The sequence below is a fragment of the Cotesia typhae genome, unplaced genomic scaffold (assembly GCF_013202065.1).
Source record: "Cotesia typhae breed Kobodo isofemale line unplaced genomic scaffold, CoteBio_Ctyphae contig_4, whole genome shotgun sequence".
Lineage (NCBI taxonomy): Eukaryota > Metazoa > Arthropoda > Insecta > Hymenoptera > Braconidae > Cotesia > Cotesia typhae.
The window spans coordinates 2649161-2669766 of NW_027423748.1; the positions used below are offsets into that span (position 1 = coordinate 2649161).

The following is a 20606-nucleotide window of genomic DNA, read 5'->3' on the forward strand; positions in this document are numbered from 1 at the left end:
GGTGTAAAATTCAGTACAACGTACTTATCATTTCAACTCACCGAGATCAACATACTACGGGTATAAAGAAAGTACCTACTCACCAACAGGTTCAACACCTTGGACATCGTTGTAACCAACCAACGAACTCGAAGAGTCAACAATCATCATCCAAGAATCATACCATCAATCTTGGAATCATCAATACAATCATGTGATCATCAATCCACATTCAAAGGATCAAGCACTACTCAAGGGGGCTTGCAACTATCTCACGCTCCATACTCATCATTTTATTCATCTACAATAGACACCAGAAATCAAGAGATCATAATCAGCAACCCTGTTCCTGATGGCGGGCGGAATGTTGCGGAATTACACATTTGTAATTGCCGCAATTTTCTGAGAGTGACCGAGGTGCTGCTACAAACGCGCCCTCAGGTGCTTAACATAAACTCAAACCCGGTTGCGCAGAAAATCTCCAAAAACACGTGCAAGTAAACACGTGGTGATATATATTTGTGCATCAAATTCAACATCAAGTGCAACCAGGATCATCAATCAACCCAACTCAATCAAGAAGATCTTTCTCAAGCTCACTACCAACATCGGAAACTCAGGTATTGATTTATTCAATATTCAATGCACTCTGTGATCACACCAGATCCAACCTATACTCATGTTGCTATCTCACTCTTACTCATTACCACATGGCGTTCCCATGCTGGCACATACACACTCACACTGTCTTATAACATTATTGCAAAACAGCCATCATTGACTCTCGCCTAGCAACACATCACCAAAATATATTGTCATGACTCCAGTTCTATTATTAGACCACTACTCATCATCTTATGCCCCATTATGTGGGAAATGCCGCATTGCGGGTGTTGCTTGGTGGGGTCAGTTGTGACTGTTATATATATACTTACACAGGCTCTAAGGGCCAGATACTGTTCAGATCTTCAAAGATTGTCACCAAATACTTTTACTCATCCGAGATCAAGCTGAGGTGGCCTCTCAGTTCACTCATCAAACTCATCCAGAGATCGTTAGAAATCATCAAGTGATTCAACTCAGTGCAATCAACATTAATTAATAACTGTGAAGTGCATTTATTAATACGAATCTACAGATTCAAGAACTCAACATGTGTAAACATAAAACTCATAATCATCCACGCTCTTTGAATTGTCGCGTCATAATTTCATTCCTTGTTTGTGACGCCTTTCATGAACTCATTTCTTATTACAACCATTACAATCTACATATGCTCATAATACTTATTCTATAATAAGACCACTCACTACACTCATAATCACTCACTCTATTAATCATTGCACTCAGTTAATCTAATCTATACGCTCATACTATGACTATTAATTAAGTGTAATTAATTAATCGTCTGGTGAACCTAATTCTACAACATTACTCATATTTATCGCTCATAATTGCTAGTGTTAATTATATTGTACATTAATTAACAGTTCAATTGAAGATCAATTTTCTACAACTCATACTCAGTATAATTAATATACATTAATCAATACAACTCAATTAAACTCAACTCGCTCGTACTCATAACTCAGCATAGCAATTCAATGCCATAATAATTGTTCAAATGCTCATAGTGATCATAGTTTATTTAATGCTCAACTTTGTAATCTAAGAATGACTGTGATTTATTTATAATATATGACTATAACCACGAATTGTGTCTCCTCCATCTTTTAACACCTAGTCCCGGCAAATAAATATTTAATGTTAAGACAATTATCTTACATTATTAGAATAAAAACTTTCAAATGAATTTTTGAACAGAAAACATCTATAGGAGTTGCTTTTATAATAAAAACTCAAATTTGTCTAAATTTCCTTGAAACTCACAGAATAAATTGAAATTTTTCGAATTATTGATCAAAAACTAGAAAAATTGATATGCATTGATGTTTGACGATGAATATCTCGTAAACGCTCAACTTGATCGAAAAATCATAAGAGACCATTTTTATAGAGCAGTAAATTTCCTACAAAACTATGAGTTTCATCATTCATAATGATTTTTTTCATTGAGTTATAAAATTCATAAGAAATAAAAAATTTTCCCAAAAATAATCAAACTTTAACCGTTAATATCTTTTAAACGGTTGGGTTTACGAAAAAATCGTAAGAGACCTTTTTTGTAGAGCATTCAATTTCCTACAAAATCTAAGGAACAAGATATTTTTTCAAGTAGTTGGAAGCGAGATATAAATTTTTCTATCTGATAATAAGAAAAAATAGAAAACTGTAAGAAGGAGGACCTTCCCGTTACAATTAAGAACTCATGCTTGGAGAGGCTTTCTTAGAGGTGTCTAGGAACCTATTTTTCAGAGTACCAAACGAAAAAAAAAATATTCTTTTTTTTTTGAATCACCCTAATGTATAGGTGGATTCAATCAGAATAATAATGAAAGCTTTAACCAACTAGTATGGAAAATATGCCCAAAAACGGTAAATACTAGTTATACTATCGTACAAATAGCTGCATACGTTGCTATGTGTATATTTAATGAGGGTATAAATTCATTATTAGTCTTGATGAATACACTAGGACTTAATTGTGGGCCTAATTCTCATCGGTATGCAGAAAGAATGGATGCTGCACGTATGAAAGTAGCAGATAAGCGCGCTAATGATAACACCCGAGAAGGTCGATTGCAACGTAGGCACCAGCAAATCGATATTTTGGAAGCTGCTATGACGGCTGAAGAGCTATTATATGGTCCAGGAATAGATGACTCAGTGTAAGTTATTAAATAATTCTTATAATTTGACATAAATCCATAGCAAAACTTTAAATGCGTTTTTCTCAAAACTATGTTTTCTGAACTGGTGATCACTGTAACTTAAAAACTGCTCGGTAGATTTCAATAAAATTTATTGTACTTTTGAGAAACATTAAAAACTCGTGCCTGATCGAAGGATTTTTTTTTTTTTCAAAAATTTCGATTTTTTTTAACAATGAACTGTTGATTTTTTCCCGAAAATTTAGAAAAAAATTTCCTGAAGCCGCCATTTTGTTAATTTCGAAAAAAAAAAGCTTCGATCAAGCACAAGATTATCTATTAATAAAACTAATTTTTCTTATCCGATTGATTTTAGATGAATCTCCAAGGACTTATGATGATCACCGCAAAGGACTTCGGGAGGAACAGGCTTTACAAAAACAGTGATAACTTTTTGAATTATTAATTTTTTTTTTTGAAATTTTCGTGAAGTCAAATCGAAACGTGTTCTAATAAAGCTATGTTTTTATTTTTGTCAAATAAAGTAATTAACTACAAAAAAAAAATTATTGAAAATCATCATTTTTTCAGGCCTCTGAGTACCCCTAACCCCTTAAATATGAATAGGTGGCGTCCAAGTAATCATTGATATTTGTATCGTTCCATTCTTTTAAAATACTGTGCATTGATGCCCAACTCCAATCTACTACAATCGCATGAAAATATGGCCACTTATTTTCGACTGACATCACAAATCCTCTGTATTGCTTTAGAATAGTAGATATACTAGTAGTATCGTGTTCTGATGTGATAGCTTCGCATAAAGGTATAGTCGATACAGACGCGCGATACACCAACGCATAATAAAAAATGTGTTTTTTTTTAAGCTTTGAAGATATCTTACGTAAGAACCAGTAGCATCAAGGTGTACAATATTTGCTGAACGTGCTTTGTCCACTACTTTAAGTTGCTTTTTTGTGTACATCACCACTGACAGTGGTAAACTAACATTACGCAGAAAACCATCTGGTTTTTTACTCTCTTCAATCCATAACTCAGTTAAATCGTGAATATCAGTTAATTGTGTTTTAGATTCTGGTCGAGTTTCAAAGTTTTCGGTATTTAGTATTTCGAATTTGTAATTTTGATTGCACAATGGTTCTCGTTTATTATTTTGGCATTCCGGGTGGCCATTAGCATTGCTGTAACAGGTAAAGGTAAAAATATTCGTATCTATTTCAATAATTTTTATCATGAACTTAGCGTTATGAGCTGAATGTAAACATCGTCCATACATAGTGCAGCCATCTGAATATTTACACTGTCTAGTGTTTAATTCGAAAGGACAATAACATTGCCATGATATTAATAGATTTTCCAATATTGTTTCTATCAAATTTCCTTTCATCACTTATGGGTTCACTGATTACTGTAGCTTTACCAACCTCAACATAATAATACTCTTCCTCTATCATTTTTTTAGTCTTTTTACTGTTAACTATTTCTTCTGTTGATGTTTGACTTTCCTCCACTTCAGATTTAATTTCATGTCCATCATCAGAACTGTATGTGTCTAATTTATCGGTTATAGCATGATTTTTAATTTCTTCTGTATTTTTTGATTCTTCATTTTCAGATTTCTCCAATTGACTACTTCTCGTCGATGGAACTCCATTCAATATTTTATTATGTTTGAATACCTGGACGGGTTCATCGTCTTCGGAATTTTCGTTGAAATTATACACATCATTTTCTGTCCTGGTAACCTCTGGACATCCTTCGAAGCCTGACATTTTTCCTAAACTTCCGTCGTGTAATCTGTAACTGTTGTTAATTTAATTCTAGACAGTTAAAAAGTAGTATAATGAAAAATTTGTTAGTATTTTGACTCAGAAATATAGAGAATATCTTCGTGAAAGTGTACTTAATAATAGTCTCAAAGCATGATAGAAATAAAAGGAATTACTTTGCAAATTTTAATTTTTTGTGAATAATGACGAAACGTATTCTTAAACACGATTTTGATGATTTTTTCATAACATAAATGATAATTAGGGTGACCCAAAAAAACCGTCTATTTTTTTTTTTTTTGAGTCTCGATTGAAAAAATGTTAGTTTTTGATGTTTTAAAAGCCCTCTCCAAAAGACAGCTCAAAAACAAATTTTTAAGAGGTCGCTCCAAATTTATTAAAATTGTTAAAATCGTCAAAAATCTAATTTTTTTTTCTCGTTACGGTATAATTTTATAGCCTGAAAAAAAAATAAGTTTCTGAAAATTTCCGTTCAATATTTAACTTTTGAAAGGTCGCTCATAATTTTTTTCAATTTATTAGTGCATTAATTTAGGTTTTCTCGAGCGACCTTTTACTATTCAAATTAAAATTACATGCTTTTTTTTTTTATTTAGTACAATAATCGATAAGAATTCATCACGAGATGAAATAAAAATAAAGCACAATATAGAAAATATAATTTTTTTATAATTTAACAATTTTATTTAATCAACTGCCAGGCGTGGGTTCGAATCCCATGCTGATCTTTGAAACCAACTTGGTTGAGATTTGAGCTTGCCGCGTAGGTTAAGATTTTTCAAACCAAAAAGACCCCAACGTACCACTCCCAACGGTTAAAATCGGCGATATGACTAATTAAAGAAAAAAAAAAATTATGAGTGACCTTTCAAAATTTAAATTTTGAACTGAAACTTTCAGAAACTTATTTTTTTTTTTGGTCTATGAAATTATACCGTAACGAGAAAAAAAATTTTTTAAAAATAAAATTCGACTTTTAATGATTTTCGAAATTTAAAAAAATTTGGAGTTGCCTGTTAAAAATTTTTTTTTGAGCTGCCTTTTGGTGAGGGCTCTTAAAACATCAAAAACAAACATTTTTTCACTAGAGGCTAAGAAATAAAAAATAGTTGGTTTTTTTGGGCCACCTTAATGATAATGACTATTATGAAATTTTACAACTCTACCAAGGGAACCGCTGAATCATTTCTACTTTTAAAAATTCGCATTTCAGATGCCATAAGGGCGTATACCGGCAAAAGGTCCCGGTGAACAGCCATAAGGGTGTATGAAAAAATTTTTTTGGTAACCAACGTTGTTTTTTTAAAAACGTGTAGAAATGCAAAAAAAATTTTTTTCGTTAAAATAAAAATTTTGTTTTTACTTAGAATAAATAAGAGAATTTTTATTATACGCCCTTATGGCATCTGTAACGCAATATTTATTTGCCCTTTTCACGGGTACAAATGCGGACCCCCAACAAAAAGTTATCATATTTATTTTAAATATTTTCTATACTCATACAAAAATTAAATATACAAATGTATATGTGTGTATACATGTTGCTATCATAGTTGTTTCTCTAGTTACACAGAAAAAACTAAAATTCTACTTTTTAAACTTTGAAAAAGCAACCCGGAATCGCTTTTGTAATTTGACAATAATAAGTAAAATGATAAATTTTGTAGTTAGAAATATTAATAATTTACATTTAAACATTTAACTTTAACGTTTGAACGATAACCAAAATGAATTTAATTGTTTGAATAACAATACTACTTTTAAAAACTAAGCTAATTCATGATCATATTATTAACTATTATATTTAACTCATTACTTACTATACATCATTTTTTATTTTATGAAGTTCAATTCTTTTCAAGTCGCAAGAACAAATAATTATTGAAGAAAATGCGAGTCGATAATAGTAACTTAAACTGTTTGCCTTTAAATAGTCGTGATGTCTTTTAATAAATATTCAATTAATTATTTCAGTTCATTCATATTTCATATCAGATATTTACTTAACCTAACAAGTAATTTGTCAAATTGCATTATCAATGTTAGAAACCAGACCAATGTCTGTCAGAAACTACAGCACGAAAAATTTTGTGTGTCAGATACTCGGTCTTCAAGCATCACTTTTTAGAACATTACTTTGAATTATTAATTTGCTCCAAATAAATATTTTATGCATATATGATTACATAAGAATCCTAAACTTATTTATTACATGAAATATTATTGATTCTAATTGAATTTTATATAAGATATCATAAAATAACATCATTAATTATTCTTAAACTGCCAAAATCTGGGCGTTTTCAATATTACTATCAATATTTATATTTTGCTACAGCTACTCTCATGTTAGTCCATCGGCTGAAGAGGGAAGCCCGTGTACATTTTATGTCCATGGAAAATTCCAACGAATTCTTACGTATTTTGGGTCAGGGATTACGAATATCGTATTTAATTTTATGGAAAATGGTGCAAACAATTGTTATTAACAATTTAATTGTTTAAACCGGTATAACTCAGGAACGGCTAATTTGACGGGGAAGTTTATTTGAAAAAAAGTGTTTAAAATTAAAAAACCAATAAAAAATGTTCTAATCGATTTTTTGATAAAGTTAATATTTTCGAAGATATCGCAAAAAACGATGAATAGCGGTAGGACCTCTCTGTCGCGCGCATGCAACCCGTGGACTCAATCAGCTAACGACGAGTAAAAATAAAATACAAAGACGAAAAAAAATTAGAAGCTCGGTGTAGACAAGAGATTAAGAAAAGAAACTTATGAGAGTCATAAAGGAGACTCTACAGAAGATATCTAGACCCATTATCAATCGATCCACCCCATAGACACAGAAAAACAGCCCCATAAGTGGCTATTTTTAGCTAATTTTAACGGAATTTAAGCTTTAAAAATTCATTCCTTAGTGTCCACGGGAGATTAAGAGAAAAAAACTGATGGGAATCATAAAGTACACCCTAGAGAAGATTTTCAGGCCTATTATCGATCGATAAACCCCATAGAAACCGAGTAACAGCCCTATAAAAGGGGGTTTTTTAATTAAATTAACTGAATTTCGACTTTAGAAAATTCAATCCTCGGTGTCCACCTGAGATTAAGGAAGGAAAATCATGGGAATCTTCTAGGACACTATACAGAAGATTCCCAGACCCATAATCGATAGATTAACCCCGTAGACACCGAGTAACAGCCCTATAAAAGGGGTTTTTAATTAAATTAACTGAATTTCGACTTTAGAAAATTCAATCCTCGGTGTTCACCTGAGATTAAGGAAGGAAAATCATGGGAATCTTCTAGGACACTATACAGAAGATTCCCAGACCCATAATTAAAAGATTAACCCCATGGACACCGAGTAACAGCCCCATAAGTGGCTATTTTTAGCTAAAATCAGCGAAATTTCTGCTTCAAAAATTCATTCCTTAATGTCCACGGGAGATTAAGAGAAAAAAACTTATGGGAATCATAAAATACACCCTACAGAAAATTTTCAGACCCACAATCGGTCGATTAATCCCATAGACACCGAGTAACAGCCCCATAAAAGTCGTTTTTTGAGTTAATTGAACGAAAATCGACTGTTCAAAATTTATTCCACGGTGTCCACGGGAGATAAAGGAAGAAAACTCATGGAAATCATAGAGTAGACTCCACAGATGATTTCGAGACCCATAATTGATGGATTCTTCCCATATCTATGGAGAAACAGCTCCAAAAGTAGCGGTTTCTAGCTTATAAGTCAGAATTTCGGTATTCCAATATTCTTCTTAGTTCAGTTAGTTTACAACTGACCGACTCTGTAACTGTAAAAAATAATACAAAGAAGAGAATGTAACTGCACAAATAATTAAGGTTTTTTTACTAAACTAGCTTTTATTCTGTTGAGCAAAATATGTAATTTTGACAGCTCTTTTCATTTACACACCTGCAAAAAGAGCAACATAACATTCCGTTAATTATACAATTACATTTTCTTGAACAATTTTTGCAATGACATGGCGGGGGTAATTCGTCAATGGGTGGATAAAGTGATACGCTTCGCTTTGGTACTAGTTTTTGATCTTTTTGTTCGTAGCCAAAGTCTACAGGATCGAGGTTATTTTTTTCCGAACTGAACATCCACATCTTACTGTAGGTGATATAATAAGCTCTTCGAATATGGTATGTTATCTCTTCACTACATGGAGGTAATTCTGTTATTACCGTAATTTTGCCTGATTTAAATAACGAAACCCTTAAGTCGTTGAAAGTTTCACATGTTTCTTTTTTATATAAAACCCGTACTAGATAGGTTTCAGCTGCTTTAAGAATATCTCCCAGATCCAACTGTTGTACGTCTATTGATAAAATAAAGTTATTTGACTTAAGTAATTAGGGCGATGAAAGTTTCGCATTTTTTATTTTTTCATCTCAATTCTTTTGTCTTCAACAAAAGTTTGAAAGAAAGAGTAGTTCAAATAATAATAACATTTGTTAGAAATATAATGAATCATTCCAAAACGCATATATAAAACAATAATTAGAAAAATTAAATGTAAAAATATAGTAATATATATAGTTTGAAAAAATTAAATGTTAAAAAGAAGGAAAAGAGCAAGTTATTGCGAATATTTTGGAAAACTTTTTTAGATATATATATAAAAAAAAGGATCTACTTAATGTATAGACCCTGTTTGGTGCACTCTCACTGAAAGAATTGTTAAGGCTGAAGGGGAAAGCCCGTATGCATTTTTAGGACCCCGGGTTCAGATAACTGATATGATCGCAATATTTGCCGGGGATTACGGAAAACTAGGTTATTTTGCTCGTTGATAGTAGGTACAATTGTTAATAACAATTAAATTATTTAAACCGATATAATTCAAGAACGGCTGATTTATCACGGATAAGTTTGTTTAAAAATAAAAATTTTAAAAGTAAAAAACCAACAAAAACTATCATTTTTTTGTCAATTTTTTTAAAAAAAGTTTTTTTATGGGGCTGTTACTGAGTGTTCATGGATTGATCGATCTATTATGGATGTGGACATCTCTTGTAGGGTGTACTCTATGATTCCCATAAGTTTTTTTCTCTTAATCTCCCATGGACACTGAGAAATAAATTTTTAAAGCTGAAATTTCGCTGAAATTAGCTAAAAATAGCCACTGATGGGGATGTTCCTCCGTGTCCATGGGGTAAATCGATCGATTATGGGTTTAAAAATCTTTTCTAGGGTGTACTCTATTATTCCCATGAGGATTCTTCCTTAATCTCTCGTAGACACCGAGAAATAAATTTTTAACAGTCAATTTTTTGTCAATTTACTTAAAAAACGACTTTTATGAGGCTGTTACTCGGTGTCTACGGGGTTAATCTATCGATTATGGGTCTGGGAATCTTCTGTATAGTGTCCTAGAAGATTCCCATGATTTTCCTTCCTTAATCTCAGGTGGACACCGAGGATTGAATTTTCTAAAGTCGAAATTCAGTTAATTTAATTAAAAAACCCCCTTTTATAGGGCTGTTACTCGGTTTCTATGGGGTTTATCGATCGATAATAGGCCTGAAAATCTTCTCTAGGGTGTACTTTATGATTCCCATCAGTTTTTTTCTCTTAATCTCCCGTGGACACTAAGGAATGAATTTTTAAAGCTTAAATTCCGTTAAAATTAGCTAAAAATAGCCACTTATGGGGCTGTTTTTCTGTGTCTATGGGGTGGATCGATTGATAATGGGTCTAGATATCTTCTGTAGAGTCTCCTTTATGACTCTCATAAGTTTCTTTTCTTAATCTCTTGTCTACACCGAGCTTCTAATTTTTTTTCGTCTTTGTATTTTATTTTTACTCGTCGTTAGCTGATTGAGTCCACGGGTTGCGTGCGCGCGACAGAGAGGTCCTACCGCTATTCATCGTTTTTTGCGATATCTTCGAAAATATTAACTTTATCAAAAAATCGATTAGAACATTTTTTATTGGTTTTTTAATTTTAAACACTTTTTTTCAAATAAACTTCCCCGTCAAATTAGCCGTTCCTGAGTTATACCGGTTTAAACAATTAAATTGTTAATAACAATTGTTTGCACCATTTTCCATAAAATTAAATACGATATTCGTAATCCCTGACCCAAAATACGTAAGAATTCGTTGGAATTTTCCATGGACATAAAATGTACACGGGCTTCCCTCTTCAGCCGATGGACTATGTTTAAAGTACGACATCACGAATGATATGCAATTTATTTCAGTTAATACACGTTGGCATTTTCCCTTGAGATATTAGAACACTTACCAGAGTTTCAAGAAAATTAAATTTGATTCTACTTTTCACTCAAAGAAAATTTATTCGGATTTCAGTAAGTTCAGTGTTACTGTATATGAATTATTTCCACTGAAAATTGATTCACGTTTATATAAACTTAACTCATCTACAAATCAAACTCGTTGCAATAATGTTTGACACTGTGAGTATAGAATTATAGAAGTATACTCACTGTATTATGTAGTTATACGATAGTATACGCTGATCACCATGCGCTAACAGCAGAGGTCTCTGTCTCATTGAGTCTTTTTGTCGTAAAAAAAAAAATTCTTTAATTTATTTGCACGATTTTCAGTTTTTGGAATTTTTGCATTAAAAAATGGTTAGAATTAGAAAAATCTTACAATGTTGCATATAAAAATTTTACCGGCTACAAACAACCGTTGTAGAAAAAAAAATTTTTTTTTTAAATTTTTTTTGTACAAAAATTTAGTTTCAAAGTTTAAAAAGATATGAGTTCGGCGGGGACTTAAACTGAATTCCGAGACCGTACGCGTCCGTCATTTCCCTCCAACCGTTGTTGGAGAAAAAAAGAAAGAAATAATATTGTGAGGCAAATAATAATAATAATAACAGTACGCGGCCACTCAGATATCCGGAGTTATTTATTTTACATCTTTTTTTTTTTTTTTAACAGACTTAATTAAGTTTTAAATAATCGATTCAACAATATTGGTAACGGTCGATTCCAAATTTGATGAATCATCCAGAAAAACTATCTATAAAAAATCAATTTTTAAAAAGTTAACTAACTTTTTTTGACTTGATAATGTCTTATAAATCTATTAACACCGTGCTGCACGCACAAAAAAGCGTTATTCCGCCTGAGCTGGAGCGTGCAAGCAAGAGCGCGAAATAAATGATAGAGAGACACGATAGGCCCAAGTGTTGACTTGCGACACATTTATCTCCCTTCTCACGTAACGTCAGAGCTAGTAGTCCGAATATTGTTTTATACCTAATTGTTGATGATTATATTTGAACAAATAAATTAAATTAAATTTTCAAAAACTCTAAATAATTTTTGTAAATTAAAAATAAATGTTAATTATCAATAAATAAATAAGTAAAAATTATAAATGATAAATAAATTAAATAATTGGTAATAAATAATAAAATAATACTAAATTTAAAAACTATTTAATATTATTTATGCATGATAATCATTATATCAATTATCAATAGTATATTACACCCCTTGGGAAGGAAAATAAGAAAAGCCTTAGATCACATGTAATTGTTGGCCGAGGCGAAGCCGAGGTCAACGAACATGTGATCTGAGGTTTTCTTTTTTACTTCTTAAGGGCTGTATACTATTTTTCTCTTCGACGGAGGCGGAAAGCGGCATTTTCGTTTAGCGCAGCGGGAGGAAAATTGACGCTTTCCGCCCGGAGGTGAGAAAATTAATATATCAATTTTTAATTAACAACGTACCAGCAAGTACTTTTTCTTTGTTAAAATAGTTTTTAAATATTTAAAATTTTAAAAATTTTAATTACAAAATAAAGATAATTCAGTTTAAATCTAACGACAATAAGGTTCATGCTGGAAGTAACAAAATATTGACAGTTTTATTTATGGAAACATTTTCAATATAAAATATACAATACGAGTTAGCAGTGGGTGTAGCCATTTTTGATTTTTGTACATTTCCCGCCACTGCTCTATTACCAACAACGAGTTATATAAAGAATATCTACTATTTCACTTTTGGTACAAAATATAGAGTATTTTCTAAACTATAGCTAATGGCCCATTCGTTTACATTGGATGTGGGTTTTATGTCTTGCGCAGAAGTGAGTATATGTTGAAATGTATAGTTACTGCACTTTTAGACAAAGATACTCACAATACCACAACCAACGTAGTTGGTAGCATAGTGAAAGAGTTTTGAATGCGAAATACTTTATCCAGCGATTATTTAATTAAAAATGGGAATCGGTACGTATATATGAGTGATTTTAATTTTTTATTTTTACATAAACTTGTTTATCTAAATATAATATATTTGTTTATCGGGTTTTTAAAGTAATGACTTTTAAGGTTATAATTCAGTTGTTAATTGCAGGCTTCACGCGGATAGACAATGAGGACATGAATGATTCTAAAGACGGGACAAAAAAATTATCAAACATGAAATCCGACATTTCAACCGATTTCAATACGAAGTCAGAGACATCAAAAGTACCACTAAGTAAGTATTTTGGTGAGAATTTGTTAGGTTAGAATGCATAGAACGGTCCATCATAATTTCTAATTACCAGTAAACAAAATAATTTTATATTAAATTTTAATATTATTTAAAATCAAAATTTAATTTCATTTAAAAATGAAATTTTATTTTATTTAAAAAATTTTTTTAATATTATTTTAAAACAAATTTTAATTTTATTTACAAAAAATTTTATTTCTATTCAGAAATAAATTTTAATATTATTTAAAATGAAAATTTTATTTTATTTAAGAATAAATTTTATATTAATCAAAAATAAATTTCAATTCTAATAATAATTAATTAATAATTGTTTATTTAGCAGCTTGCTATTTTCGTACAATTTTTAGATTAAAAATAAATATATACATAAATTTAAATAAAATAAAATATACATCAATTATACATCGTTTTAACATGTTCTTTTAACAATCTTTTAAAATATGGTAGTCTGTCTTCGTCTTTGACGCAGTTAGGGAGTTTATTATAAAGATCGAAACCTTTATAGTTTAAACATTTCTCAGCTGATCTCGTTCTTGTAAAATGTATGTTAATTAAGCTTCTATTTCGCGTGTTGTAATTGTGATTATTTTCTGCTCTTGTTATTAGATCATACATGTATTTTGGCGCCTTATTCAAAATAATCTTGTGTATAAATATACAGCAATTATACACTATCCGTTGCCTTATGTTTAACATACCCAAGGTTAACAGCATACTTTTGATACTAGTATACTTACTAACTCCTAATATAAGTCTCATTGCCCTATTTTGTACTTTCTGCAGTTCATCAAGCTTATTATCATTGAAATTAAGCATTAATGTGCTGCAGTAGTCTAAATGCGGGGCAATAGCCGATCTATATATAATATTTTTGGTATAACATGACACTGTATCCCTAAGCCTATATATTATATTGAGCTTCCTAGCAACTTTTCCGGCAGTTACAACAGCGTGTTCCTTAAAACTTAAATTATTGTCAATTATAACGCCTAGATATTTAGTACTAGTCACTTCTTTGATTATGATATTATTAACTTTTATAATACCAAGGTCTTTTGTATAAGGTCTACGCTGATCATGAATTAACATGTATACTGTTTTTGTAAGATTGATTTTTAGTTGCTTATCTTTGAGCCAACTTAACAATATTTCTAAGCCGCTGTTTAACTTGTCTATGATGCTATTTAATAATTTATTTTTAAAATACAGTGCCATATCATCAGCAAACAGCTTACAGACTATGCCAACCTTTCTGAATATTCCAATTATTTTGTTTACATATATAATAAATAACAAAGGCCCAAGTTTAGACCCTTGAGGTACTCCCTCATCAACATTAATTTCCTCAGACAGAAAATTACCATATTTTACTCTTTGTTTTCTATTTTTTAGGTACGAAATAAACCATTCTAACACAATTCCTCTCAGTCCAATTTCTTTTAATAACTCAATAAGTACATTTCTGTCTATAGTTTCAAACGCTCTAGCAAAGTCAATAAATAGAACTCCTATCCAAAAACCGTCATCTAGATATTTTCTCCATTCACTGAGTGAATCCTGTAAAGCAGATTCACAGGAGAAATATTTACGAAAGCCAGATTGTCCCTGATCCAAAATATTATTATCTTCAATATATTTATCTAATTGTGTTTTCACAATCTGTTCTAATATTTGCTCAAGGATTGGCAGAGTATTTATCGGTCTAAAATGTTCTATATTATGACTATTATTAATCTTTGGAATTGGTGTTATCACAGATATTTTTAAACAATCCGGTACTATGCCTAATTTTAAAGAATAATCTAAAATGCTTAAAATTATATTTTTATTACAATGCCAAATATTTTTAATAATCATAGCGTTTAAAATATTATTAGCACCCTTATTTACATCTAAATTATTAATAATTTTCTCAACCTCCAAAATGGAAATTTCATCAAATTTTTGCCAGATCTCTGAACCAGCACGAGCATCTTCTAAAGGTGTATAATTGTAATTCGGGGTTTCGTGATTACTTTTAACATCCTTAATAATATACTTGACACTATTAACAAAATATTTATTAAACTCATTTGCTATGTCCAAATCATTTCTTAACTTTATACCATTAAAATTGATATATTCAAATGTTTCATTACTTTTTTGTCACCAATCAGTTGCTTAATTTTTTTCCACATAGTTTTGGGGTTCGATTTATTTTTGTCAATATTTTCTTCATAATATTTTTTTCTAGCTAACCTTATATTATTAACTACGTCATTTCTTAAACGTTTATAATGTTCTATGTCATACATGTTTTTAGTATCTTTGGCGTTAAAAAATGCCTCGTCCCTACTTTTAATTTGATCTAATATCTCTTTGGTGACCCATTTTACTTTTTCTCTCTTACTACTTATAATTTTATTTTTTATTGGAGCAACTTCATTAATAGTATTCACTAATTCTTTAATTATATTATTTACAAGCAGATTATACTCTAAATTATTAGAAATTATTATTTCATCGTTTAATAAAGCTAAATTTTCTTTTAACTTATTGTCAAACACGTCATAATCGATCGATTTAAAGTCTCTTTTGATATAATTTTACGCTTAAAGTGATAGTCAATTTGTTCATTTAATTTAATTATCAAAATATTATGATCTGATATCTTAGGAGTAGATAGAACATTAAATTTAATATTACAATTGGTAAATACAAGATCTATTATTGTTTCAGATATGAGTGTAGTGCGTGTCGGAACATCAATTTTTTGTTTTAGACCTAGCAGTCTGAGTTCTTTAACTAATTTATTTGCGTAGTAATCTCCTCTTAACATCTATATTAAAATCTCCTACTACTATGAGTTTACCCTTATCAATCATATCGTTTAACAACGCTATGATGTTTCTACAAAAACCACTAATCACACCTGAGTTTGGCGACCTGTATAAATTACACAAAATTACAGGTTCTTTGCCCTGTAACTTTATTATATTTAACCAGGTACCCTCAGTATATTCATCAGTATTCAATAATATTTCATACTTTAAATGTTGTTTTACAAACGTTATTACACCTCCAGTCCTGTTGCTATTTGAATCAGTGCGTACTATGTTGTATCCGGGCAGGCGAATTTCGTGGTCCATCACATCCTCCTTGACATGTGTTTCTGTTAAACAGATAACATCTGGTCCAACTGATAATGTCCAATTTTCAAAGATATCTTTATGGCATATGAGCCCACAGATGTTTAAGACTACTATGTTCAACTCTAATAAGAAATAAATTTCAATTTTATTTAAAAATAAAATTTAATTCAACACAAATAAATTCAAATATTATTTAAAAATAAACTTTTATTTAATTTAAAAATAAATTTTAATATTATTTAAAATCAAAATTTAATTTTATTTAGAAATACATTTTAATATTGTGTAAAAATGAAATTTAATATTATTTAAAAACAATTTTAAATTTAATTTATAAGTAAATTTTAATTTTATTTAAAAGTAAAATTTAATTTTATTTACAAATAAATTTAAATATTATTTTAATAAAAACTTTTATTTTATTTTAAAATAAATTTTAATATTATTTAAAATCAAAATTTAATTTTATTTTGAAAAACATTTTAATATTATTTAAAAATGAAATTTTATATTATTTATAAACAAATTTTAATTTTATTTAAAAATAAATTTTAATTTTATTCAATGATAAAATCAGTTTATATTGCTATCAAGTAAACTGGCATGATAAATTAAGTGTTGAGTTTTTTCTTACTACTTTTTTTTCCGTTTTATTTAGATGCTAACAACAGTGATCCAAATATCATGAAGGAGCTAGAAGAGAAAGAGAAAAAGAAGCTTGACGACAAGAGAAGAGATGAAAAATTGCGAAAGCAAAAAGATTATAAGAAAGAACGTGATCGACAAAAAAAGGAAAGGGATACTTATTATCGAATGAAACAAAAGAAAGAGAGGCTGGAACGAGAAAATGCGGCATTGAAAAGAAAAGAAGAGCAGAGGATCGAGACCGAAAAAAAAGTTTATGCGAACGTCATAAAAGATTTCAGCCGTCAAGCGACATTTTACAATAAGTGTAGATGTAACTGTCCGAATCCGTCTTACAGAGAGGGTTGGTAGATTTATAAAATAAGTTATAGCACTGTGCATTCTTTTGGATTACTGCATCAGTAATGCAAAGTGATAAAATTCTGTGTTATTTTAGTACTCATTATGATATTTTTTTCAGGCCATTGGGGAAATTACCGGGGAAATACCCGGCGAAAACGCAGCAAAAACAGCATAGCAAGAGCTGCAAATTTTCGCCGGGCACGAGCTCAAAACTTTTACGGACCAGCAAGGCGTGATTCTGCATGTCCTTCGTGCTTTCACTGAGGACCACGTCAACTGAAGACATTCATTGTTTTTTTAATATTATCTTCGTTTATTTAATTTCTTTAATAATAATAATTTTAAAAAAGAACTTTATTTCTTGATTTATTTATTGATAATTAATATTTATTTTTAATTTTCAAAAATTATTTACAGTTTTTGAAAATTTAATTTAATTTATTTGTTCAAATATAATCATCAACAAAAACTTTAAAAAGTCTTATTTTTTTTTCTCAAATGTACATCTGTGTGTGGCTTCACGTTGTGTGCGGTTTTCTTTCAATCGGTTAATTAATTCAATATCTGATCTAAATTTAATCTATGATACATACAATAAAGTTGCTTAATACATTAAGGTATTTCAAAAAGTATAATATATGATACCGCTTGATTAAATAAATATCAATAATTATAAAATAATTTATTTTTTTAAATTAATACTTATAAGACCCATGTTTCACTCTATTCATACACTTCATTCTCTCTGTACAGTTTTTCGATTTACTTCCAAAAATTAAAATGTCAAATTGGATATACAATGGATCATTTGTCAATAATAATAACAACAAACTATAAATACTGATCGTTCAAAAATATATTTTGTATTCGAAGGACTAATTTTCGAAATTTTTCATGAACATATTTAATTTAAATTATTTGAATAAAAAATAAATTCAAGTGAGTTATTACTTTTTGATAGTAGTCGATCTAGTACCCAGCATTCTACCGAAAATAGTAGCTGTCATTGTACTATTTTTAAATTAAGTATGCATAAATATATATAAATTGATAATATATTCAATAAATAATATTTTTTTTTAAATCATTCATTTGTAGCAACAGATAGATAATGTATATATCTCACGTCTTAATTGCTTTTAAAAATCCCGTACTTATGTCATTCAACCGATGGCTTACCAATTCTGGACGTTACGGAAATAACGTGGATTGACAGTTAACTAATTATATATTTTAACATATATTTTAATTTCATAATTTTGAAAACTTTATTTTTAGACAGAACCTTTATAAGTTAACGTTTGTATGAAAAACTGAATTGAAATAAAATTCTTTTCATTTTGTTTGTATGTTTTCGCGCGCTTTCGATGATTGGTCGCTGCTAACGGAAAACATACGGAGCGCTATTTTGGATAATAGGAAAAAAGAAGCTATACGTTATCATTCTCAGTTATACACAAAAGAAATTTTTCTTTGTTAGACAACAAGTTATTATTTTCTTAACATTTTCAATAAATTATAATAATTAGTGAAATTACTAATTTTGTATTTTGAGAATTCGTCGTTTATTGAGAAATTTTATTTAAATTTATAGAAATTGATATTAGTATTATTATTTGTGATTTTATAGAAGGTAAATAATTTTACACTTTATAAAAATACTGTTATTTATAAGAATAACAATTAATACTTCGAATTTATTCTTATTAGTTACAATTATGTCGAAATCCATCGATGAAAAATACGTCAATGCCATCATTGATGTTCTTTTGTCAAAACTTACAGACTTGAAACGTGATGTATTATCTAAGACGCCTACTCTTGATAATTCTTTTTTGAAATCAATCATGTCAGCTTCATTAAGATCAGAGGTAAGATGTCAACTGATTTATAAAAAAAAAAAAAAAAATTATCGTATAAGGTAAAAGCCCCTATTATTGACATGTTGTTTTATTTTATTGATTATTTAATCAATTTTATGATTAAATCCAATAAACATTGCCTTTTATCAATTTTTAGAAATTTTTTAGGAAGAAAAAAATAAAATTTTATGCCTGGGTATAAATTATAAACTGCAAAAAAATTTTATTTTTCCGAGTAGACCACTACGGCTAGTTTAATTAAAATTTTTTAACAATTTCGCTAAGAGAGAGTGTATTTTAAATAGCGAATTTTTCTATATAATTCTGATATTAGCCTATCATCCAAAATTATTTGAGGTTATGTAAACTCTAAATAATCTTAGATTTATTGTTTTAAGCTGATAAATTTTAATTATGATTTAAAAATAGGGGGTGTGATATTTTGCAAAATAATTTTTCTCGCCAGAGTTTCATGCATTCTTATTAAGTTTAATTTAATTTATTTTCATCATCATGCAATAGAAAGAAATCAACAAAATATTATAATTATAAAATTTTAATCATTAAATTTTAGTTTGATTTTGAAAAACATTATATTTTCTGGCAACTATAATTTTTTTCCCAATTTTCGTTTCAGTTAAAAATTATTTTTTTTTTAAATTCAAATTTTTAAGTGAATTTTCAATTACTATTAAAATTTTAATTTCTAAAAAGTTAAAAAATTTGTTTGTATCAAGTAAAATTTCTTTTTATATGCAATGTTTTCCATTCAAGTTAAATATTTTTGTATTTTTATGTTCTGAAAAAAAAATTTTTTTTTCAATCTTGCTTTTTTGGTACAATTTATTTTTCAATTAATTTCTTAATTAGAGAGCGTTGATGTATTTGGCTATCAGTTTTTCCGTTCTTTTAGGTGTGCTTGTTTCCCTTAAAAAAATTCCAATCGTGTTAAAAATTTAATATTCATGGAGTTTATTCAATCAAAACTGATAATTAATTATCTAGAGCGAAGGGTAGGAGGTCTCGTGCTATTATCAGTAAAAAAATTTTCGGCACATGACTTTTCCTGTTTGGTTTACGAGTACTATCGCAGCACTTCAGATAGCAGATAGCTATTGTTTGTGCTTTGCTGTGTCTACCAAGCGTTTATTTTCGTTGTCCACCATGTTTGACCATAGTCTTCAGCGTATGTTCGTCAAACCTGTTCGTATCTGAGATGTATTAACACTTGCATTTTGATATTCTTTCTAAAGTTTTGACACTATTATTGCAGCAAATTATTGAAACTACAGACGAAGAGAAATTTATGGTAATAACTGTCATAAAAAAGTGTAAAAATGCAAAACGCTAAAATGATGATTATTAATATCATAATATTTCTAATAGTTATAATCTTAGGTCTGTATATTTCAATTGTTAGGTACTAATAGTTATTGTTATTATCGAAGATTGAAAAAGCTAATAATTATCGTCAAAAGATGATAATCATTACTATATCTTTATTTTGTAATTAAAATTTTTTTAATTTTAAATAT

At 29.3% G+C, this 20606-nt stretch overlaps 2 protein-coding genes across 15 annotated transcripts in view; one reads left to right on the top strand and one right to left on the bottom strand.

The window, feature by feature from the left end:
- Nucleotides 1-20606, bottom strand: part of Mp (collagen XV/XVIII-type protein multiplexin) — a 622917-nt gene that overhangs the window by 560402 nt on the left and 41909 nt on the right. The gene's annotated exons all lie outside the window — the stretch shown is intronic.
- On the top strand, nt 12510-17672 carry LOC141527721 (uncharacterized). The gene is made up of 4 exons (XM_074243347.1): nt 12510-12817; nt 12945-13070; nt 16881-17210; nt 17328-17672. Exons 1-4 carry the CDS (start codon nt 12808-12810, stop codon nt 17471-17473), a joined length of 612 nt encoding a protein of 203 aa, XP_074099448.1. The 5' UTR covers nt 12510-12807; the 3' UTR covers nt 17474-17672.

Bases quoted from the DNA above. Each gene is read 5' to 3' on its own strand.
- LOC141527721 (XM_074243347.1), top strand. The intron at 13,071-16,880 runs GTAAGTATTTTG...CGTTTTATTTAG, and splicing joins GACATCAAAAGTACCACTAA to ATGCTAACAACAGTGATCCA. The intron at 17,211-17,327 runs GTTGGTAGATTT...TATTTTTTTCAG, and splicing joins GAATCCGTCTTACAGAGAGG to GCCATTGGGGAAATTACCGG.